This window comes from Spermophilus citellus (genome assembly GCF_964194105.1).
Source record: "Spermophilus citellus genome assembly, chromosome: 2".
In the NCBI taxonomy this organism is placed as follows: domain Eukaryota; kingdom Metazoa; phylum Chordata; class Mammalia; order Rodentia; family Sciuridae; genus Spermophilus; species Spermophilus citellus.
The window spans coordinates 19,891,292-19,916,082 of record NC_138183.1 but is presented as its reverse complement, the minus strand read 5'-3'; the positions used below and the strand labels follow the sequence as shown (position 1 = coordinate 19,916,082).

General features: G+C 43.9%; 1 protein-coding gene across 1 annotated transcript; it reads left to right on the top strand.

The window, feature by feature from the left end:
* The first annotated feature begins 7,645 nt into the window (after positions 1-7,645).
* Positions 7,646-16,070, top strand: ATP6V1G1 (ATPase H+ transporting V1 subunit G1). The gene is made up of 3 exons (XM_081278565.1): positions 7,646-7,812; positions 11,396-11,496; positions 15,283-16,070. The coding sequence occupies exons 1-3, from the start codon at positions 7,731-7,733 to the stop codon at positions 15,454-15,456; spliced, it is 357 nt and encodes a 118-aa protein (XP_081134691.1). The 5' UTR covers positions 7,646-7,730; the 3' UTR covers positions 15,457-16,070.
* Positions 16,071-24,791: the final 8,721 nt, after the last annotated feature.

Below are 24,791 nucleotides of genomic sequence, written 5' to 3'. Positions count from 1 at the left end.
CAGTGAAACCCTGGTCTCTAAATAAATGCAAAATAGGGCTGGGGATGTGGCTCAGTGATTTGGTGTCCCCGAGTTCAATCTCTGGTGAAAGAAAGAAAGGAAGGAAGGAAGGAAGGAAGGAAGGAAGGAAGGAAGGAAGGAAGGAAGGAAGGAAGAGAAAAGAAAAGAAATTAACCACCAGGACCCTCAGAAATAGAACTGAAACTCTTCATTTCTTGAGCACTAATTCCCTTTCCTCTCGCTCTGCTTTCTGTCTCTATGGATTTGACAACTCAGACAAGTAGATTTATGTAGTATTTTTCGTCTTGTGACTGGCTTGTTTCACTTAGTATAATGTCTTCAAGTTTCATCCGCATTGTAGTACATGTCAAAATGACCTTCCTTTTTGAACTTGAATAATCTGTTGCAGGTAGATATGTGCCACATTTTATTTATTAATTCATCATCCATTGATGAACACTTGGGTTGCTTCTTCTTTTGTGTTTTGTATATAATGTGGCTATGAACGTGGCAAATATTTGGGATACTGCTCTCGTTTTTTTTTTCAGAATATACCCAGAAGTAAAACTGGTGGATCATAAGGCAATTCTGTTTTTAATTTTTTGAAAAAAAAATGGCTTACTGTTTTTCATAATGACCATACCATTAACATTCCCACCAAAAATGTACAAAATTCTCATCTTCAATTCGCCAACACTTAGTGTTTGCTAGTTTTTCTTTTCTTTTCCCTCCCTTCCTCCCTCCCTTCCTTCCTTCTTTCCTTCCTTCCTTCCTTCCTTCTTTCCTTTCTTTCTTTTAAAAATTTTTTTTTCTAATTTGTTATACATGACAGAAGAATGCATTTTGATTCATAGTATACAAATGGAGCACAATTTTTCATGTCTCTGGTTGTACACACACCATTCCTGTATTTATACATGTATGTAGGGTAATGATGTCCATCTCGTTCCACCATCTTTCCTACCCCATGCCCCCTCCCCTCCCTCCCTCCCCTTTGCCCTATCTAAAGTTCTTCCATTCCTCCCATGCTTCCCAGCCCCATTATGGATCAGCATCCACTTATCAGAGAAAATATTCAGGGTTTGGGTTTTGGGGATTGGCTTACTTCACTTAGCAGGATATTCTTCAACTCCATCCATTTACCTGAAAATGCCATGATTTTATTCTCTTTTAATGCTGAGTAAAATTCCATTGTGTGTGTGTGTGTGTGTGTGTGTGTGTGTATACATACCATATTTTCTCTATTCATTCATCTATTGAAGGGCATCTAGGTTGGTTCCACAAATAGCTATTGTGAATTGTGTTGCAATAAACATTGATGTGGCTGTGTCCCTGTAGTATGCTGTTTTTAAGTCCTTTGGGTATAAACCGAGGAGAGGGAAGCTGGGTCAAATGGTAGTTTCATTCCAAGTTTTCTAAGGAATCTCTCTACTGATTTCCGTATTGGCTGCACCAATTTGCAGTCCTACCAGCAATGTAAGAGTATGAATGGAGGGCCAGAGGGAGGCTGCATTCCTGTTGCTCCATAACCTTTCCTTCCTTCTTTCTTTCTTTCTTTTGAGATGGGAGGTTCAGTATTTTGCCCAGGCTGGTCTTGAATTCCTGGACTCAGGTGATCCTCCTGCCTCAGCCTCCTGAATGCTAGGACTACAGTTCTGCTCATCAAGCCTGAATTTTCTTCTTCTTGCTCTTCCTTCTCCTTTACTTCCTTTTGATAATGGCCATCTTAAGCAGGATGCACTGGTTATAGTTAATTTTTGTAAGTCCTTTTATTCATTCCAGTATATCTGAAATATCTTCAGATCTACCTGAAATCAATAAAAATTATTAATGAAATGTTTTACATTCCTTCTTTTTCGTATAAATTCTTTGAAACTTGCTGTGTGCTCAGAGAGTATCCAATGAGGACCGGTTACATTTCAAGTGCTCAGTAGCCATATGTGCCTAGTGTTTGTTCCTGTGTTTGTCTGCTTTTCCATCACTGTGACCAAAAGAGCTGACAGAACAATGCAGAGGAGGAAGTTTATTTTGGCTCGTGGTTTCAGAGGTTTGAGTCCCTAGATGGTCAACTCCAGTCCCAAAGTGAGGCAGAACATCATGGTGGAAGGACTTGAAGGAGGAATCAGCTCAAGACAAGCCAACAAGGAAGCAGAGAGTTCCACTCATCAGGGTCAAAATATATACCTTAAAGGCGTGCCCCCCCACCCGCCTCTTCCAGCCACACCCTTCCTGCCTGCAGTTATGGCTCACTTAATCCATATCAGTGAATCAACCCATGGATTAAGTTACAATAACCTAATCATTTTACCTCTGAATGCTCTTGCATTGTCTCATGAGAGAGCTTTTGGGGGATGCCACATGTCTACACCATAACAGTTCCCAAACTGGTCATTATACCAGTAGAGAATTTGACATTTCATTATACATTCTGTGGGGGTTATTTCTGTCTGGCTGTGGATAATCCCTAAAGAAAAGGGGACAGTAAAGCACCATGCCCCTGGATGCTCCCTTTCTGTTCCCCCCAATCCCCCCAAGGGAACAATGTAGGCAAGCCTGGATGGGAAAGTCCAGTTACATATTATCTTGAAGGACACTGGCTTTTTTTCATGTCCCCAGAGAACGAGGGCAAGTTAGTATGCTCTATAGAAAGATACGTTCTCATCCACAGCTGCTCCTCGGAATGCTGGTCCTACCAGCAAACTAAGCAAACTCATGTTGATAATGTCACTGCTTCTGCAGCCCAAGATATAAAACCCCTGAATGGGGATGGGTACAGCATGGAAGAATACGTGTCACTCATCTGGTTGACCACCCTGGACAAAGCACTAAGGGAGAGAAGGCACTGCTTGGCAAAGCACCGTGAGGGACAGGGGTGCCATCTGTCAGCCTATTGCCACTGAACTCTTTTGGAAGCAGTGACTGATCTCTTGAGCTCTTTCCCCAGTAAGCCATATGTCTTCCATGCTGTCTTGGGGTACATTCTTTGGCCTGTCTACACCCCACACCACTGCCCTGGCACAATTGTGGATAAGACAGGCTGCTCCTCCCATTAACTCCAAACTGCAATAGGACAGGGAATTGGTCTGTTTTACTCACAAGATACCGCTTGGCCAAAGGTTGGCACCTACCTTTAGGTCATTACCCAAATGCACATTTTTAAATAAACAAATGAATGGAAAGGAGTACTATTAATATATCTTTGCTTATGACTTTGTTCAGACTCACTGGTAGTTAATTTCAAGGAATAATTTGCAATTCTTTATTTCCTTGATCCCTTTCTAGGCATGCTCCTCGGCTCCTGGGACAAGAGAGGAAAAAATATTATCCTGGCCAATCCTGGATCTTTAACTGTGTGGAGACTGAAATAGCAAGTAAATGTCATCATAGCAACATGCAGCTGAGTGGCTCACTGGGGATGGATATTATCTCTCCAATGCTGGTAAAATTGAGGAACCGAATCTCAGTCTTTTTATTTTCAGAATAAATCGAGAGGAAGGGCTTTTTAGTTATCTTTTGCAGTACTGGGGATTTAACCCAGGGGGCGCTCTACCACAAAGCTACACCCCCAGTTTTTTTAAAAAAGTTCTTTATTTTGGCACACTGTCTCACTAAATTTCCTAGGCTGCCTTCGAACTTGTGATTCTCCTGCCCAGGCCTCCCCAGTTGTTGGGATTACAAGTGTGCAGCCTCTCTGGTAGGTAGGCTATTTAATTCTCAGTATTTCACTGTGGAAAGTGTATATCATGGCGACCTGAGGCAGGGACCAGGAAGCTGTCTCCCAGGAGGCCCCATGGAGCAGTGAATTCTCCCATGAGTTTCCCATGCGATAGTCAAGCCTTCACCCTGGATTTTGTCATGGTCCACTTCAGGTCCCAAGGAGACTTTATATAAATAAGGAAAGGGTGTTATTTCTGAGCATAATAGGTGGAGCCCAGGCTGGATTTTAGCAGTCTCACTTTGTGTGCAGTGAGCAACCTGTCACCATATGCAGTGGCCCTTCAAATCCTCCGGAAGCAGTCTGTCAGAGGTGAGCTTCCACTAACCACAGGCACCAGGCGGGAGTTTTGGTTGAGAAATCACTATTCTGGGGTCCAGATGTCTGTGTTCTTATGAGTTGTGAGTATGTTCTAAGCTATGTATTAACTGGTTTCATTCTCCTGACAATGCTACTGCATTATCACTAGCCTAATTTTTACATATTATGAAATAATTGTTCAAGGTCAACCAGCAAGTGAAGGACAGGCTGGGATTTTGAAGTATGCATGGCTGGGATTTTCAACTATGCAGCCTATTCTTTTGGCCTCTCTGAGTCACAGCTAACCTGGACCTATAGAGACCACCCTTGTTTCCAACTTGTGTCTGAACAACCCACCTCAGAGTGTGTACATTTTTTTCTAATACATTCCTTGGTCAAGGGAAGGAGGCCAGCCATCTACTCTGTACCCTTGAGATGACTTTGTGAATTTTTGCTCTACTGCGCTCCTCAAGACTTGAAGGCCCACCTCTGAGGGCAATTGCTTCACTCTCATTTCCTTGTTATTACAGGCCGCCTCCTCAGGGGACCCAAGTTCTGATACCAAACACCCACTCTGATCTTCAGAAAATCCAAACCAGTCTGACATTTCAGAGGAGGGATTGTCTAGTGTTTCTTTCTTTATACAATAAACTTTTGGAATGCTTCCAGGAAATGAATTCTGGAATGTGTAGATATTTAGATGCTCTGAGGAACTGGGCTGTTATAGGAACCCTAATGTGAAGGCTTTTGTTAAGTATAGAACCAGATTTGCAAATTGAACAATTATCCCCTAGCCAGCTAAAACAACAGCTTCCATTTGCTGGCACTTATTAGACTAGAAACTGTGCAAAGGATCCACGTCCAACTTCCTCATCTCTCTCTGCTTTTTAAGTAAAAAAAAAAAAAAAAAAAAAAAAAAAAAAAAACTTTATAGAGATATAATTCACATACCATACTGGTTACACTTTAAGGTATACAATTCAGTGTTTTTTATATTCACAAGGATATGCCACTGCCACCACTATTTAATTCTGGAACATTTCTATTGCCCTAAAAGGAAATTCTGTACTAGTGACCAGTCCCTCCCTATTCCTCCCTTGCCCCAGCCCTGGTTATAACTAATCTGTTTTTTGTCTTTAAAGACTTTCCTATTCTAGACATTTTGCATATGTGTGTGTGTGTGTGTGTGTGTGTGTGTGTGAGAGAGAGAGAGAGAGAGAGAGAGAGAGAGAGAGAGAATATATATGTACATATATATATTTTAAAAATTTTTTTAGTTGTAGGTGAACACAACACTTTTATTTTTGTTTATTTTTATGTGGTGCTGAGGATCGAACTCATTGCCTTACCTGTGCCTAGGTGAGCCCTCTACCACTGAGCCACAATCCCAGCCATATATGTGTGTGTGTGTATATATATATATATATATATATATATATATATCTTTGACTGGGTCTTGCTACGTTGCACAAGTTGGTCTCAAACTCATGAGCTCAAGTCATCCTCCCACCTCAGACTCTCAAGTAGCTGGGACCACAGGCATATGCCACCACACCTGGCTTGGACATTTTATGTAAATGGAACTGTATGTATGTGTTTTTTTTTTTTGTGTCATCTTTCTTTTACATAATATAATGTTATCAAGGTTCATCTGTGTTGTAGCCTAGGTCAGTACTTTATTCCTTTTTATGTCTGAATATTTTTCTATTGCATGGGAATGACATATTTTATTTGTCTGCTCATCTGTAGGTAGACATTTAGGTTGCTCCATTTTGGGCTACCATCATCTTTTTAAATCTTCATCCCTCTCTTAGAAAAGAGCATATTGTCCTTGCTCATTGACTGAGTGAACTGAGTTTTCTGAGAACACTAAAACTTACAAACCTTCCAAGGAAACATTGAATGGACTTAAAAGTTGCAGAGAGAAATCAAGTTTGGGTTCACAGATCAAGAAAGAAAAGGAATTCTGGATTGTAACCATCTTTCCAGCCCCATACCCAAACATCAAATAATTGAAAATATACTGAGCCATAAATCCACCTCTTCCTGGAACGCAGAGATATTTATAATAAGAAAAATTCTGGCATCGTCCTATGTTCTCAGTACTTGGTGAACTCCAGAGGTCATCTTGCCCTTTCCATAGTCTATAAGAGCCCTGAGAAAGGGCACAGCTCCTCAGAGTTTCCAGTCTGTAGCTTGACTAGACTGAAATACCCCATCTGACAGTTAAGAGGGGTGTGACTTATGGGCAAGGTTACTCATCCGCTCAACTTCAGTGTGGACATGATAAAACAGGACCATTATTTATTTCATGGTAGTCCTGAAGTTGCCGTGGGGTATAAGCCAAGTGTTTAGGACAGGGCCTGACATAATGCAAATGCAACCATTAGCTTTCGTGGGGGGCGCCAGGGGACCATATCTGTGCCAAGTCAAGCTCCGCCCAGCTCTACACATAATGGTCCCTTTCTCCTAATCATTCCTAACTCATTTGCCACTATACATTCCTAGGTAATTTCACATTCTTCAGAGCTCATGTCTCCCACAGTGCTGAGCCAACCCAGGGCGCGGTGCATGCCAGGCAAGTCCTTTACCATAGCCTTGGCCTTCCGATCTCTATTCCTGTACTGGGGACTGAATCCAGGGGTGCTCTGTCACTGAGCTACACTACCAGCAGTGTCCCTTCCCCTTTTGAGATAGTCTTGCTAAGCTGCTGGTCTTGAATTTGCCATTCTTCTGCCTCAGTCGCTGGGATTGCTTGCTGAGATCACAAGCATGGCCACCACCAATGGCATCCGGCTTCATCTTAAATGTGCCACTTCACTGGGAGAGCCTTCACATCCCCTTCTGCATCCTCCTCCCCTTTGTAAAGCAGCCCGGGTTCGTCATTGTCTACGCATTTTACATAACCTCTTTTGTCTGTAAACTGTGAGCTCCATCAGGGGACTTTGTCATCCTCTCTGCTGTGGCCTTACTACCAATCATGCTGGATATTCATTTATCATTTATGGAAAACAGTGCAGTTCTTTCCTGAACTCGGTTCAGAGAGGGGCAGTGACCCGGCTAAACACCACTCTGCAGATTACTAATGGACTTGGCTCCAACCCCTTCCACCAGTACCACCTTGCGGGGCTGGGGATGGAACCTAGAGCCTCACTGCGTGCTAAGGAAGCGCTCTACCACTGAGCTATGTTCCCAGTTCAGTGTAGGGGCCTACTTCACCCGGGGACTCCTTCCCCCAAACTAGCAAGAATTTTCCTAAAGTGCTCCTAAATAGACTGTAGGAAATTTCCAGAAAGGCAGGGAGTAGACCGGCAGTAGAGCAGTGTGGAAAGTAGGAAAAAGTGATATCCTTTGGCTCTGAACTTTAATGTGGGCATACTAGAAAGGGAATAGAGCAATCACAGAGCAGAGAGACTACAAGGACCTCCAGCGAAGTGACAGGATTTGGCGGTCGGAGGGCCCGGACCATGGAAGACAGCCCTGACACCGCGCAGGCGCAGTTGCGGCGCTCCATTTAGGCTCCTCCTCCCCGCCCCATCCTGCGTGAGCCCAAGACTTCCAAACCGTCAGCTGACGCAACGCTGCTGGGGTCACGTGACGACGGGGCGGGGCGCTGTCTCAAGGCGCAGGCGCAGAGCTTGGGCGGTGGGTCAGCTGACCCGGGGGCCGTGGCGTTAGTAAGGCCGTTTGCCTGGCCTTCAGAGTCGCCGCAGCCATGGCCAGCCAGTCGCAGGGGATCCAGCAGCTGCTGCAGGCGGAGAAGCGGGCCGCAGAGAAGGTGTCGGAGGCCCGCAAGCGTAAGTCTCAGGGCCCGCCGCTAGGCGTGGGTGGAAGCTGGTGGAGGCCGCGGGAGGTGGGAGGCGGCTGAGGCCCGAGCTGCGAGGAACAGGGTCGCTGTCGCGGCCCTTTGAGTGGAGCCGAGGCTCAGGAAGGCCTGGGTGTCGATGTGGGGTGGGGACACGGTATGGATTCCCATCCTTCTTGGGATCCAGGCGTGGGCCGTCCAGACTCTCTCTCTCCCCTCCCACCTGCGCCTCTGGAAGGCTCCGGCCCAGTGAAGGGAGCCACCATCCACAGGATCGCTCAGACTCCAAACCCGAGTTTTCTTCCTTGTTAGTCCTAGATACGCCAAGATATGTCTATCCGTTCACTTTACCCCCGTCTCTGCCACCAGTGTCTGAGAACCACAACTTCTTTGAGGCCTCTGTAGCAACCTAACTCGTTCATTCCTTTTTTTTTTTTTTTTTTTTTTAAATTTAATGCGGCTAGTAAGCGCCAGCACAGTATGGGTGCAACACCATCATGGTATTCCACCTACTCGCGAAGGAAGCAGATATTGGATAGGGTCATTGCTGGTAAGTGGAAGTGTAGAGTTGCTCAGGAGTTTAACAGGTGCCTCTGGTCTACACTGAGGAATGGAAGAAGCCAGTGCTATACTGTGTACTCACTCACTCCGGACTTCAGTCATCCGTGTAAATGCAAACGTGACTGCCCCACCAAGTTTCCAGTCAACAAATGTCCAGTGGCTGCAGAATAAAGCCCAGATTCCCTAATGGGTTGGAGGCAGCGCTTCTGGGTCTTGCTTTTGTGTTCTTGCCAGCTCTCACTTTGGGCACTCACGTTGAGTTACTCTCATTCCATCACAGGGGAGTGGTTTGATTCCTTTAAGACAACTTCGTTTTTACCTGCTAGCATTGCATAGGTCTCCTGATTGGAAGAATCTTTTCCCATCCCCCCCCTTCTTTTCTGTTAGTTTTCCTTTATTTATTTATTTATTTATTTATTTATTTATTTATTTATTTATTTATTCTTTGTCATTCTTCCTTTAGACCTCATCGTTTAGTCAGTAGTTCTTCCTGGAAGCCTTTCCTGATTCATCTTCCAGCGAATGAGGCTAGGAATCCCTTGCAAGTGCTTATTTCTGTCATAGAAGTGCAGTAACCTATGTATGTACATGGCTCAAACACAGGACTAAGTTCTGTGAAGTGGGGACTGTGTGTAATTTAGCTTTATCCCATTTTTCATCTGAAGCAAAGATGTGTCTGCTCCCATTTTACAGATTGTAAAATGAGGCTGTGAGAAATGATTTGACTACATGTTGGAAAGCGGCATAGTTGAAGTTTAGAGGCCTCCTTTCCTATGCCAGGGTAAAAGTACCAAGAAATTACTTTGAGTAATTCCTTAGAGTTTGTTTTAGTATAAGACTCTGATAGCCCACCTCCAAGTGCATTTCAAGCATGGATGTGGGGAGGATTATGATACTCTTTATTTCCTAGGAAATGCTTTTTTTTCTAGGGTGCTAGGGCTGAAAAGAAGCTCCAGGCACTGCTTTGGTGACTGGAAGTTTTGTGTTCTTTGTAGCATAATTTCAGTCATGCCCTTGATACAGTATTTCCAGAATGACTTCTTTAAAGTTTGTCTAGTGAGTCTCATCAGGAACAGAAGTTTATTTATTGGGAAGAATGGGAGACTATTTAGGGGAAGTGCAGGGACAGATACTTGGAAAATGGTAAGAATAGCTGACTGAGTTCTTTGGAAGTAGGTGACTGAGTTCTTTGGAAGTAGGAGGTCATGTTTTACATCTTTCTCTACTGTTAAGCCTGGTGCAAGGTCTTGTATCTCTGAGAGCTCTTATTTGCTGAATATGTTTGTTTTAAGTGACAAATACACATTTTAAAATGTTATCAATAGTGCTTTGAAATTTGAAAAAAAAATTTCCTTTCTGGATCTGTGACTATGGTTGGCTTGCTCATTTAAGAGTTGGGAAGAGGTAGCACATGATGTAAAATAAAATGATTTCATGAAGTCATTGCTTTGGACCTTAAAATTAAAAAAAATGTGTTATGGTTTAATCTCATTGGGGTGCTGAAAGTCAGAAATGGTATTAAGTGATTATTCAGGAAGTCCTGGGAGTTGGGAGTGATATACTGTGAAATGAGGTGGAGCTACTTCATAAAGTTTGGGCCATAAATGTTTTGTAGCTTATTGGTTTGGAAGATGTTTTTGGCTTTGAAATATGACTCACTATACTTATGGGGAGAATATGTGTGAAGGATTGAGGTTCAGGTGAATTGAAGCCTACAGTAGTAAGCCCAAAATAGTACTGTCGTAAATAGAAACTTGCAGAAATAGTTTAGAGAGACTTGTTAATTGTTTCAGACTACGGAATGTTGATGTCATTGGGTCATTACAAGTCCAGGGTTGTGTTCTTATTCAGTAGCTGGATAAATCAGTTTCATTCCTCCACATGGGTTAACTGGGCTGGACAGTTGATACTACCGAGATATATATAATAGCTTAGTTTTAGATGCAGGGTGTTGTCTTTTGCCCCGAATTATATAAACACTGGTTGATAATCTGGGACTGCCTCCTTTTTTTTTTTTTTTTTTTTTTTTAATTCCTTCTGGGTATCCAAGAAGCTTGGTGAGCAGCTAGTCAAAACAAACAATATGTGTTAGCTAGACTTGTGATCTGTTTTCACATAGGTTCTAACAACTTAAGAGGTTTTTTCCAGCTGTATATTAAACTGCTGTCTCCTGGAGACCAGAACCCCTGGTTCCCCTGGCCTCTCAGCTCCTCCTGCTGTTTCACTCCCCACTCAGCCTTCTTTCCACTCAGCATTTTGTTTACTTCCTTGCTACAAGTATGGTTTTTAGTTTCCAGTGTTACATCATCTGTTTCATTAGTTATATTTTAGTTTGATGTCCCTAGGGAATATATTAGCCTCTTCTGTAAGCTCCTGAGCAGAGCTCCAGTTGCCATCAGCAAGTTGGGTGTTTACTTCTTGGGCAGTGAAAGAGTTCCCCAGAGAGCTAATACCACCCATTTTTTTTTTTTTTTTTTTTTTTTTTTTTTTTTTTAAAGACAAGGTCTTGCTCTTACCCAGGCTGGTCTTGAACTCCTGAACTCAAGTGGTCCTGTCTCCTGTCTCAGCCTACCAAGTAGCTGGGACCATAAGCATGTGCTATCATGTCTGGCTTTATGTTGGTTCTTAGTAGTTGAGATTGAGAAAATATTCTGACATATCTTATTTTTATTTCCCCTGTCATTTTTATGGGATGTAGTTAGTTATGGAAGACTCCCCCCCCCCCCCCCAATTCCAGGGGATCAAACCCATTGCCTTGGGCATGCTAGGCAAATACTCTACCACTGAGCTTCAATGAATCTCAGCCAATGAAGGCATACATTTTTATCTGATCACTTATAACCTGTAGAAGGCAGAAACCTAAACTGTTCTGAATTCCCCCTTTCCTATGTATACCTCTTGGGGCTCTGCCTTAAGTTTTTTTCTGTTCACTGTTAAAATTCACCATCTCAGTGTCCACTTGCTTTTTTACTTTTCTTAACATTTCCTGATGTAGCTTTCTCCTTTGAAAACAGGAAAGAATCGGAGGCTGAAGCAGGCCAAAGAAGAAGCTCAGGCTGAAATTGAACAGTACCGCCTGCAGAGGGAGAAAGAGTTCAAGGCCAAGGAAGCTGCGGTGGGTCCTGTTTCTTCACGTTTTTGCTTTAATTTCCTGTGCCCCCCCCCACTCTAAAAATAATTCTTCATGGCTTAGATAGAGATTCTAATTCTGATAGTTTTAAAAATTTAATTATTGTATTTTATTTACTTACTTACTTGTTTATTTTTTTTCTTGTGCTGGGGATCAAACCCTGCATCTTGTTGCTAGCAGGTACTCATGCCACTGAGCCATACCTGGAGCCCATGATTTTCTTTTAATTTCTTTCTCTCTTTTTTCTTTCTTTTCTTTTTTTCTTTTTTCTTTCCTTCTTTCTTTCTTTCTTTTTTTTTTTCTTTTTTTTTTTTTTTGATACTAGAGATTGAACTTATACCCCTAGTCTTTATTATTTTTTATTTTGAGGCAGGGTCTTGCAAAGTTGCTGAGGCTGTCCTCAAACTGGCAGACTTCCTGTCTTTAGCTCTCCAGTTGTAGGGCCTCGCTGAGATTACAGGCACGCACCACTGTGTGCCTGGCTTGAATGTTTTGTTGGCTACTCAGGCTGAATCTTTTAAGATGATCAGTTTTATCTATTTAGTTTTTTTTTTTGTTTTTTTAACATTGACTCCTCATCTTCATTTATTCAGTCATTTATCAAGTAATCTGTTAAACAGTTAACATGTACCAGGTGGTATGCTGGGTGCTGGGGGATCAGCAGTAATTAGAAATAACATGGTCCTTGCCCTCATGGAGCTTATCTTACTGTCTGAGAGACTCAATAATAAAATGCAAGTCATGCAGACATAATAGCTGTGAAAAGTACTGTGATGATCATGAACATAAATGGAATGGAGCCCCCATTAGTAAAGTACGTAGAGATGTCTACAACCAGCATGGACTTCTGTGATGCATGCAGTCATGGTACAAAACCAGATCTCAGCAATATGAAGGATGCAAGGAAAATTCTATTAAGGGGAATGAATGGAGGAGAATTTCACAGTGAAAAGAAATGCTGCCAGGATTCTCAGATCCAGGTAGCAGAAAACACAATTCAAACTGCTTCACAATTTATTGGCCTATATAATTAAAGACCCAGATGAAAGACTCTTGATCCAGGAGCTTAAATAATGCCTCAGGACTCTTTTCTATCTCTCAGCTCTGCCTCTGCCTCTGTATGCTTCATTTTCACATTCTGCACTGGCTCCCAGTAGTTGGAGGTACACACTCTTCCAGGTCCAAGTCCAGGGAGTGAAGGCAGATGCCTTCCTCCTAGCATTGAGATACAAACTTGCAGTCATCTTTGCACTGGGAAGTTACAGAGCTTTTAAGCTTAAAACTGTTTTTCTGATGGGGCTGATTATTACTGCAAGTTGTCAGACAGCACACAAAATAATAATCTTCTGTGTCAGGTCAGCCATCTTGTGTCCATATTTTTACCTTTAGTGCTACAGTTGCTTATAGAGGTGGTATCAGTGTTACATTGTAAAGCACAAGCTGTGTGGTTTTCTTAGCAGTGTTCTATGGTAACAGTATTCTATGACAATTTACTGGAGCTTGGCATAATACAATTTATATTTGTGGAACAGAGGTAATAGTTTTTTCCCCCTATAATCCTGTGTAAAAATCTAAGCTGTTTTAAGTATTTCAGCTAAGCAGTTATGAAACAGTTTATTTCTGTATTACAAACACTCATAGTATGAAGAGTCCTAAGTTTGAACTTGGAAGACTTTGAGTTTGAATCTTTGTATATTCATTTTGCCTTTTGAGCCTTAGTTTCCCAATTTCTAAAAAGTGGGTTGATTGCTTTCTCAATAGGTTCTGGAGAGAGGTAATGTGCAAGAATGCTTTGAAAACTAATATTATACAAACACGAAGGGATATTGTTGTTAGCTTATGTATATGTGTGTATCTTAATAAAATGATGCAAGAGAAGATTAGGCAGTGAAAAATGTCAAAATTAGGTCCTCCGGAACCTGATTGGTCAAGTTATGGTAAGTAGGTATGGCAGTTAACAAAAGCCAACTATATTTTAAAGACTATAGAAAGTAAAAGGAGGGCTGGGGCTGTAGCTCAGTGGCAAAGCGCTTGCCTAGCATGTGTGAGGCACTGGGTTCTATCCTCAGCACCACATAAAAATTAACAAAATAAAGGCATTCTGTCCATCTACAACTACAAAAAAAAAAAAAAAAAAAAAGAAAGAGTGAATAAAAGGAAATTCACAAATCATTACGTGTTAGTTTGTGAATAGAAGAACTGAATAGTTAACTCTGGTGTCATGGCATACACCTGTAATCCCAGCAACTACGAAGGCTGGGACAGGAGGATCACAAGTTCGAGGCCAGCCTCAGCAATTTAGCAAAACCCTGCTTCAAAATAAAATGAGGAAAAAGGGAAGAAAAAAAAAAAAAAGGCTGGGCATGGGCTCAGTGATAAAACACTCTGGGTTCAATCCTCAGTACCAATAAAAAAAAAAAAAAAAGAAGCGGGGTGGGTGGGGGAAGAATAGTTAAGATACATACTTATAAAAAGAGCACCAATGAGAAATTAGTTTCCCTCTCACCTAGCCTTGGATCCTCCTCAAAGCAAGTCACTGCTGGTGGTGTTTTTGTTTGGTATTGGAGATTGAATCCAGGAGCACTTTACCACTGAGTGACATCCCCAGCCTTGCCACTTACCATTTTAAGTTTTATTTCTGAGGTTGGCCTCAAACTTCCAATCCTCCTGCCTCACACTCACTTTTTTTTGTTTTCTTCTGGGTATATTTGAAAGAACAGCTGTCAATATTCATGTCAAATTCAGTTGGTGAATTTGCTGAACTTTAGAGTTAAAACATCAGTGGTGGTAAACCTCCTTGTATATTCCTCTTAAGTTTTATCTTCCTTGTGTTTATTATAGTTTTTTTTTTTTAAATAATGCTTCCCACTTTTTAAAACCACAGCAAAAATACATGAATACTAATTACACTGATAATATGTCTTGCTTCTCCTCTCCCTTAACTGCATGTTTTGCAATTCATTTCATATTGCTGAGCAGTATTCTCTTCCATTTGTTTATTTATTTAGTGTGTGTGTGTGTGTGTGTGTGTGTGGTAGTAAAGATTGAACCCAGGGGCACTCTTATTACTGAGCTACAATCCGTTTTTTGTTTTTTTTTTTTTTTTTTTTTTTTTGGTGGTTCTGGGGATTGAACTCAGGGCCTTGTGCATGCAAGGCAAGCACTCTACCAACTGAGCTATATCCCCCGCTCCCGTCCCCGCCACCCCCCCCCTCCCCCGGCCAGTCCTCTTTATTTCATTTTGAGACAGGATCTCACAACGTTACAGAGGTGAGCCACAAACTTGTGATCCTCTTGTGTTGCTGGGATTACACCTTGCACTATTCTGCCTGGCTAACAGTATTTTGTTGTGTAGAAGCTCTGTGATTTAACCAGTCCTTGGTTGTTGAGTCTTTCTTTTTGGGACTCCTGGGCTCAAGTGATCCTCCTACCTCCTAAGATGCTAGGATCCCAGGTCTGTGCCACCATGCCTGTAGCATTGAGTCTTTAGGTTGATTCTAGTCTTTAGGTAAGGCTATATGATGGACCTTGGAGAAGTGTGGCTGTGTCTTTGGGGTGACTTCCTGGCAGTGGAGCTGCTCTGCAGCTTGCTTTCTGCTGGATGTAGTTCCCTGTTAATTCTGCATGGGAAGGCCTGTTTCCTCACCTGGTCTTCAGTCGCAGGGTCACAGCACCTACTACTGATTTATTCATTGATGTGCTTGGTTTCTCCAGAAGTTAGCTCATTGCTTACTGAATGGTATTCCCTGTGTTGTTGCATCTCCACTCCAGGCACTGGGATCCCATGGCAGCTGCAGCACTGAAGTGGAAAAGGAGACCCAGGAAAAGATGACCATCCTGCAAACCTACTTCCGGCAGAACAGGGACGAAGTCTTGGATAATCTCTTGGCTTTTGTCTGCGACATCCGACCAGAAATCCATGAAAACTACCGCATAAATGGATAGGAGAAAGAAGCACCTGTTCCCTGGTTAGCACTTCAGAACATGAAGTGCCTTGAGGAATGTGGAGCTTTAGCAAAGCCTGGGTTCTGTTCTTAGAAAGGCATTACATTATTTCTCTGTGATATAGTAGGTCCCTTTGGAGAGTAGCAAATCTAGCTTCTTTGTACAGCCTTAGTCCTTATCCAAAGGTGTCATCTTTTACCTCATCCTTCTTAGGAATTTACTGAGTATGTGTTGTTGTTTTCCTATGCCTTCTAGCTCAAGCAATGGATGTATCAATGTTGACTTTTTCTTTCTTAGATCTAGTAGGAAAAAAAACAATTCTTTGAAGAAAGAAAGGGATTAAATAATTTTTTTCCCTTATACTTTCTTGAAGGTCAGGGGCTTTATCTATGAAAAAGTAGTAAATAGTTATTTGTAACTTGTCAGAAGCAGCAGCCAGCCTTAAAGTCATCCATTCTGACTAAGGATTAGAACAATGAATACTAACATACTTGTTTGGGCTGCTGTTAGTTTATTTTAATCAAAATTACTAGATGATAGGACTCAAGAATTTGTTACATGTTATTATTTGGTGTGATGATAATCATTTAAAAGTAAAGACTTTGCCATACATTTTACCTCTTCTGGTTCATCCTTTTTGATAATGCAAAATACACTTTGGCCCAGATATTGTGTGAAATTTCACCAGGAAATTAACATAGGCATCACATTTACATTCATAATTAGAAAACATTCAAGGTGTACGTTTTTAGCAGGAAGAAAATTACTCATGATTTCACCTTCTAACTGTTCTTGAAAAATAACAAGGAGTCTGGTGTTTACCTTTTCTTTGAGGGACCTGTGGTGGGTCCCTTGGGCAAATTACTGAGCACCTTTCTTTCCTGGTGGGCTAAATGATGTGGGAAATACTGTAGTAACTTCATTTGCTTGCAGAATAATTTCTGAGGTAGAGACAGTTGAAACAGAAAATGGGGATTTCCTTGCTTATTCTAAAACAGTATGAGATAAGTTGATGGTATTTTTTAAAAAAGTCTCAAGTGCTTCAGGATGATTAAATCTTAGGCCACTTCTCTCTAGTTACTATTCCAATTTCTCTGTTCCTTTTTAGAGTTGAAGGCCTCAGAAGGGTTTACTGTATGAGCTTTTCAGTTTTGTTTAAAATACTGTTTAAAAAACTCCAGTCTTGCTGAAACTGTCAGATCCAGCAGTGACGTCTGTATTGAGAAATACATGCTTTTCCTGCTTGACCTTCAGTCAAGTTTTGACCACTTCTCCCTTGGATCATTTTCTTTGCTTCCATTATGCAATGGGGTGCTTCTTCTAGGTTTCTTCCTGATTGCTCATTTCTTCCCAAGGTTGTGTGTTTGGACTTCTCTACATTTCCTTGGTGAGAACACCTTTATTTCATTTCATTTCTTTCATTCTTATGTATTCATTTTTGTGGTATGGGGATTGACCTTGGGGGCTCTATCACTGAGCTACACCCTTTCTAAATTTTATTTTGAGACAGTGTCTTTCTAAGTTGTTGAGGCTGGCCTTGGAACTTGGGAACCTCCTGCGGCAGCCTCCCAAGTCACTGGGATTACAGGCCTTCACCACCATGCCTGGTTCTGATTTCGTAGATTAAAATAAGTTATGTTGAAGAGTTACATATTTATCCCATCTTTCTCGAACTCCAGTCTTCAAATTGCATATTTGACGTTTAGACCTGGGTGTCTAATAAAACATCTCCATTTTAATGTGTTCCAAACTGTACTCAGATTTGTTAAGGCCTCATGCTTGGCATTGCTGAGCATAGCAGTTCTAACCTCCACTTATACCTCCGCCAATACAGATTTCACAATGGAAGAATGTGAATCAACACTTATATTCACTGGTTTGAAGCCCTCCCCGCCTTTTTGGTGCTTTTGCACATGCTAGGCAAGTACTGTATCACTCGAGCTGCCCACCCCCCTTAGACCCATTTTTTTTTTTTTAACCTTGTCCTCAATATGTTGATGGATTAGTAGGGTTGAGCCAAGCAGATCAGTATTGCTACTCACAAGCTAAAAGGGGAATATTTCAAAAGGAGTGTGCTGGTTAGACAAAAGTTAAAGAGTTGACTGACCTAACTGATTTGAAAAGTGAACATAGGAGGTGTGATTGTGAGGAGGAGAGGTTCGGGGGTCGCTGATAGAGACGCTGGCTGAAGGGAGGTGGTAGCATGTTTAAATGCTGGAAGGGAGGGAATAGAGAATTGAGAAGGTCTGGGAAGAGTGAGGTCCCAGAGTGGTATAAAGTCCTTGAGATCCAGTATGTAGGTAGACGGATTCATTGTAGTTCTCAGTCCTGGTTGTTTCCCAGGGAACTGGTAGGTGCTCTGGTCCTTCCTAGTTCGTTGAATATCTGGGGGTGGGGCCTGAGCTAAGGTTTTCTTAAAACCCTTGGGAATTCTCAGGGAAAGGGCTTATGTTATGGTCTTCCCTGAGAAATTGGCATCTGTAAGGCACTTTACCAGAGAGCAGAGAGGGTGAGGCAGGCGTGGTGGTGATTATGTGGAATGAACTTGAGTATATCCATACAGATCAGTATGTGATTTGTTCCACTTGGGTAAAAAAGGCTAGAAAGGACATACAAGTGCCTATAAGCAGAGTATATCTGGAAGTAGAAGAAATGTCAGAAGAATGTTTACTTCTGGAAAAGGAGGTAGGGTCAGGGTGAGGCTTTTTATTTTTATGCATTTAATCCACAGTAGGACTGTTGAGCAGAGACCCTGTTATCTAGCCACTAAATGCCAGTAAGGGACTCCCCAGTTGTGACAATCAAAAATGCCCCCAGACAGTGCCAAATATCCCCAGGAGCCAAAAGTGTCCCCAGACTAGAACTATTCTAAAGCAAAAAGAAAATGATAAATAGAAAACAAAAACCAAAGCACTACATATGGTGCCTGAATATTCCAGGTGCTCAGCAAATGCTTCCTTAGTTAACAGTACAGCAGAGGTTTGTTTCTTGCCAAGGATGATATAAGTTGGATAGCATCAAGGAACCTTGGTAGCTTTACCATCTCAGCACCTCATTTTCATGATTACAGCGATGGGAAGAAAAAGTTGACACAGACATTGACTCTTGTATGCTGCAGCCCTTAAATGACACATGACACTTGCTCTTAGCCCATTGATCAATGTGAGTGATGTGACCAACCTAATTGAAAGGAAGACTGCAATAAGGGGGGACTATGGACATTCAGGGAGTAAAAATTGTTGCTTCTATCCCTCTTTTTCTTTTTTGTGGTGCTAGGATCTTGCACAGGTTAGGCCCTCTACCACTGAGCTACACCCATTAGCTTTCTACCTACCAGCTAGTGTTCTAGAAACTTCTGCATTTATACTAACCAACTGAATCCTCAGCGACTCTTACTGGATTTGAGGCAGAGAGGGGTTAAGGAAGCAGCCCAAGAACATGCAGTGGAAGAGCCAAGTTTCCTGAGCATCTTTAGAGTCTCTGCATGCTTTCAGGACTACGCTTCATGACTGTTCCTTCACTGTATCTCATCCATGTGGTTCTTGACCTCCAGTTTCTGAATGGATGCTCCAGAATTGCACATTGGGCAGTTCTACAGTTGCCTGGAGTAGAGGGTGTTCCTAGTATTGCTTGTTACAAGCCTAAAAACTGACCATTCGAGCTGGGTGTAATGGTGCAGGCCTGTGATCACAGCCAGTGGCTCAGGAGGCTGAGGTAGGAGGATGGTGAGTTCAAAGCCAGCCTCAGCAAAAGTGAAGTGTTAAGCAACTCAGTGAGACCCTGTCTCTAGATAAAATACAGAATAGGGCTGGGGATGTGGCTCAGTGGCTGCGTGCCCCTGAGTTCAATCACCCCCCATTCCCCCAAAAAGAAAGAAAACCCTACCATTCCATTCCGTGCCATGGCTCAGACTTACTCAAGTTCTCCCTGATGGACAGCATAAAATAGCTTACAGTAAGGCATTGTGTAACCTTGGGGGTAACATCTTACACAAATTCCCTGAATAGCCACTCCCATCACTGATAGAGGAAAAACTTGAGAAAGGTGAAGTAACTCATCAGAGGCCCCTAATCAAATCTCTGCATGTGTCTAGTGAGGGAGGCTTATTGTGTTCTGAGCACTTTAATTATAGAATTTTAGTTTTGCAGTACTGGAGATTGAACCCAGGACCTTGCACATTTCAGGAAAGCACTCTGCCACTGACCTACATCCCTATGTTCTGGGCACTTTATACAGCCCTGCAGGTTAGGCATTATAATTCCACTTCTCTGGATGGGAAAATTGAGGCCCAGAGGCTTAGAGGATATTTAAGGTCACAGAGCAAAGAAGTGTCAGTCTGATGTCAAGGGCAGCCTGCAGGTTGCAAGCAAAAACTTGCCTTGTTTGCTGGGTGTGGTGGTATTTGCCTGTAATACCAGCTACTGTAGGGGCTGAGGCAGGAGGATCACAAGTTCAAGGCCAGCTTGGGTAATTTAGGGTGACTGTCTCAAAATAGAGAGTACTTGCCTAGCATGTGGGCTGGAGGCACTGGTTCAGCTCTAGCACCAGAAAAACAATACTTACCTTGCTCTGTCTTAGGCTCTGGGTACTGAGCTTCCTCTAACCCTGGTGAGCTTCTGGGACTGGTTGAGTGAGGCCTGCAACTAACATTCTGCTTTTCTTTTTCATTCTGGCCTATTTGGCCTTTCTACTCAAGAAGATTGATGGTGCTGGAAGTCAACTTCAGCTGTCTGATGGAAAGGATGTGCTTTGATGATTTCTACAGGCCCCTCATTTTTCACCTTTTATTTTTTCCTTTCCTTCAGAGATAATCTGGCAGGTGTCAGAGTGTTTTCCTCCTGTCGACTGATCTGCTGTCACTTCAGTGAGATGACTGACTGAAATAGCTTCCATACAAGCAGGCAGTTCTAGTTTTGCTTTTGTTTCTCTTCCCTGGGCAAATAGGCAGGTCTTAAGAGACCGGCTAGGCACGCTGTTTACTGAATGTTTTGGGCAGTCTAGTGGTTTGGGGAGAGGAAGCTGACAGATCATGATGTCAACATGTGCCTTCTCTGGCTTTTATCTTTAAATGACACTGGCTGGCTCCTAGGTCAAGTGTGAAGTGAAGGCCATGGTTTACTGTGTTTGTGGGGATGATTGACGGGGAGGGGTAGGCTTGGAGAGTCAGGGGACAGGCAACCCTCCTTTCTTCTTGAAAATAATTTATAAAGGGAAGAGTGGCAATGTTTTAGAACAGATGGCAGCAGTTGAAGATCAGGAGAGGAGCTGGCTGGGGTGCAGGGTACATAATTGGGTTGCGTACTGTTGTCTTATGTTTTTAAGGATGAGAAAACAATCTAGTTCTCTAGTTAAAAGCTCAATTTCCTTGTTTTGTATTATTATTATTTCAGGTATGGGAATTGATCCCAGAGGACCCTGTGCATGCTGGCAAGCACTCTATCACGGAGCTACATCCCCAGTCCTCTATATTTTGAGACAGTTTCTCACTAAGATGCTGAGGCTGGCCTCAGACTTGGGATCCTACTGTCTCAGACGTCTGAGAAGCTGGGATTATGGGTGTGTGCCACTGTGCCCAGCCCAGTTACCTTCAGTTGTCCTTCTCTTCTCTCCCAATGCTCCACCCTACCCATTATTCCTGTCCCTGGCACTTATCTTTCTGTATATAGTGTAGAAACAGACCCTTGACACCCCCTGGATGGATTGTTGGCCTTCTGACAGGAATTCAGAGTCATTTTTCTTCTGGTTTTGACCCAGTTTTCTAATAACCAGCATGTGATTTGTGTTAACCCCAGCACACCTCCTGACAAGGACAGCTGTGTGTTTGAGTCCCAAGCTCTCAGGTGCTGTCAACCTACATCATGGATATCCTGGAGATGAATTCATTATTTGGTGATGTGAATTCCAGGAATTGAAATGGATCTCATGGAGTCACTAGCCATAGAAGTTTATTTAAGACACACTTTTGGAAATAAGTTTTAAGTAGTTCAAATTGAAGAACATCCATAACAATTCAAGGTGCTTTATATTCATAACTTAATTCTCTCACCACCTCTCTGAGGTAGATATTTTTCCTACTTTATAATAAGGAGACTGAAGCTTAGAGAGATCAAGTCGATTGCACAAGGTCACAGCTAATTAGTGCCAAAGCTTGTATTTGAACCTGGGTATGCTTGACTTCCTAGCCTGAATTGCTGTATGATTTAGTTCAGTTTGTACAGGCTGTGGCTATGTGTTGTGTCAAGTGATGTTTTTAAAAGTTAGTGAATATGTAATTGGCAGACCAATTCCAAAACACAAGATCTAGTTTTTGATCTTTGCTTTTCACATGCTCACCCAGCAGTCCTGAGGCTCCCTCCTCTACCATCTGCTGCAACAATTTAAGGTTCTGCCAGGCTGGAAAGAAGTTCATTCTATTACTTCATCCAGGTTGCCAAATAGTGTTGGCTGCTAGTCCTCAGACAGGAGTCTGTAGCCCTTGCTGTAAACACAGCAGGGAGAGGAGAGCCTTCTGAGAAGAGTGGCTAAGGCTGGGGCTCCTGGTTATTTGGATTTGCCTGTAGTTGAGGCCCTTCTGATTTCATTGTGTGTGTTCATTCACTGCAGCAGATGCATTGAACACTTGCTGAGGACAGAGTGCTGGGACAGCTCTGCCCAAGGGCAGCAGCAGCCTGTGTCCAAAAGGTTCATTCTCTTTTTGGGAAAGGAGAAGTGACAACGACCACACCATGTGAGAGGATATAGGTGTAGGTTAGATGAGAAGAGGGACTGCCTGGGACAGGAAAGGGCTAAGCCCTGAGAATGAGCTGGTTAGTCAGGTGCTGAGGTGGGATAGGGTTTGGGGATAACCTTCCAGATGGACAGGGGATGGCAACCACAGAACTGGAAGTGAGAGAGAACATGAGGTGTAGGAGGAACTGAGAGACTGTGATCCTGGAGCTTCGGGTATTGAGGGACTTGTTGGGGAGGGTGGGTAAAGGTCAGTCCTGGGTAGGCTGGGGTGGGGAGCAGCTTGAGATCACCACAAAGACCCTTGTGAGTCCATCAAGCTGTCGCAGCTGACAGCTGACGTTGGCTTTCAAACTTTGGGATTTTATTGCCCTTTCTCCATTCTACACGGAGCTCCCACTCCCTCCGGGCATAGTGCCAGGATTGTCACATGCAGGAGGTTCAGGGATGCAACACACACCATGCCTTGCTCACCAAGAATGCGCCTCACTTTTATGGACTACATTCTGCTCGGCACCTCACCATTTCAGACTCCCACTTGGGCAGGCAGTATCTCCCTCCCTTCCATAAAGAGATTGAAGTTCACCTGTCAGTTATTAGAGCCTGGTCGGCTGGCTCTTCTGTGTTTCTGTGGTGTGGACGCTGATGTGTCAACATGAATCATGGTGAAGTGACCAGCAGTGAGGATGAAGTGTGAAGGCAGCCCTGCCAGAAGCACCAGAGGACTAGCTCTGGCCTTATGGAGGAGGTAGGCCTTAGGCCTTGGCGGAGAGGCAGGGTTTAGCGAGATGGGGATCCTTGTTGCAGGATCCCTTTCAACATCTTATCAGCATTTAGTAAAGCACCTACATCCTTGGGTCACTTCTTTCCATGCCCCTAAATTGCTCACTACTGTCCAGTATAATGCCTATATAATTCAGCAGGTACTCAATGCCAATTTTATTATTTTATTTTTATGTGGTGCGAGGATTGAACCCAGTGCCTCACACATGCTAGGCAAGCGCTCTACCACTGAGCCACAGCCCCAGACCAAATGATGATTGATACTTCTTTTTATTTATTTATTTTTTTGTGGTGCTGGGGATTAGAACCCAGGGCCTTGTGCATGCAAGGCAAGCATTCTACCAACTGAGCTATATCCCCAGCCCCCAATGCCAAAAATAAATTAACTGCATGTTTAGTAGCCCACTGCCTGGACCCTCACTTGCCTGGTGAATGAGGGAGCCTGGGAGCTAGCTAGCTGTCTGCCATTTAGGTTTTCAAGTTCAGCTCCCTGCCTCCAGGCACTCTGCTTCTGGGCTAGCTGAACTTGCAGCCAGTTGTCCTGTGGTCTGAGGGTCCCCCCAACAATCTGACAGCATCTGCTGAAATTAAAAATGTGTGGAAACCCACCTGTAGAAATGCAGGCTGTGTCATGCCTGCAACAATGTGACCATGAGCATCCAGCACATTCAGTCAGCAGGAGAGAGAACCACCCAACATGTCCACAAAGAGGAAGGGGCCAGGAAAGACCCTTTCTACATGGCATGGAAGTTTATGAACCTCTTCAAAAGAAAGCAGAGTGGAGATGAATACCCAGCCAGGAATTCTTGTTGAATGGAAGAGCAGAATCCCCGGTAAAATAGAATCTGCTGTAAAGACATGTACTTACTTGTGGGCTCTAAGGAAAAATACTCAAGGTTAGTGCTCTACTCAGGGGAGGGGGCACTTAACTTTTCATTGCAGACTCTTGCAATTTTGGGTGAGATTATCTCATTAAATCTTCACACAACCCTAAGACATCGTTATAATTAATGATTTTTAGGAAAACGAGGCGGGAGGGTTATATTATTTACGAAGTGATATAATCAGTGGAGAGGCCTGGATTGGAGCTCAGGCAGCCTGATCCCCAAACTCCAAATTTTTCATTAAAAACAGGTCCCTGATAACTTCTGGTCCCTTAAACTGCCTCATCCACGGGACCCTGTGACTTGTGTCATAGGGGACTTGACCTCCCAGGTCCGCCGCTGCTTTACCGGGGAAACGTGTCGCAGGTCCCGGCGCAGGGTGCACGGCAGAGCCCCAGGTCCCGACGCCGCGTGGGCGCGGGCGCGGAGGCCCTTGGCGTCCCTGGGTAGCCGGGCTGATGAAACGCGCCTCCCAGCTGGGCTCCGCGGCCCGGCACGCGTTCCCTCCAGGCCCGCGGCGGGCCCGGCGGGCGGCTCCTCCCGGTGGGGTGACGGGCGGGTGACTGGCGGGGGCCGGGGGCGGGCCCGGGAGGGCGGTGCCGCGCGCTGGGGCGGGCGGGTGCGGGCCGGTGGCGTCGGGAGACTGCGGCGCGGAGGGGCGCGGCGCCCCCGACCTTCCGCGTCTCCGGGCGGCGGCGGCGGCGGCGGTGAGTGTGCGCGCGCCCGTGCGCCCGCGGTCCCGGGTTGGTGCCGGGCGGCGCCGGCGTCTCGGCCTGCGCTCGCGCCCGGGGCCGGGCTGGCTCGGCGACTCGGAGATGCCGCGCGCCCTGGGGCCCTTCCCCGGGTCGGCCCGGAGCCCGCGGACTGGGGCGGGGGTGTTTTTTGGGGTGAAAAAGACCCCCGCCCACCGCCAGGCAGCTGACCTGGACGAGATGGAAGGGC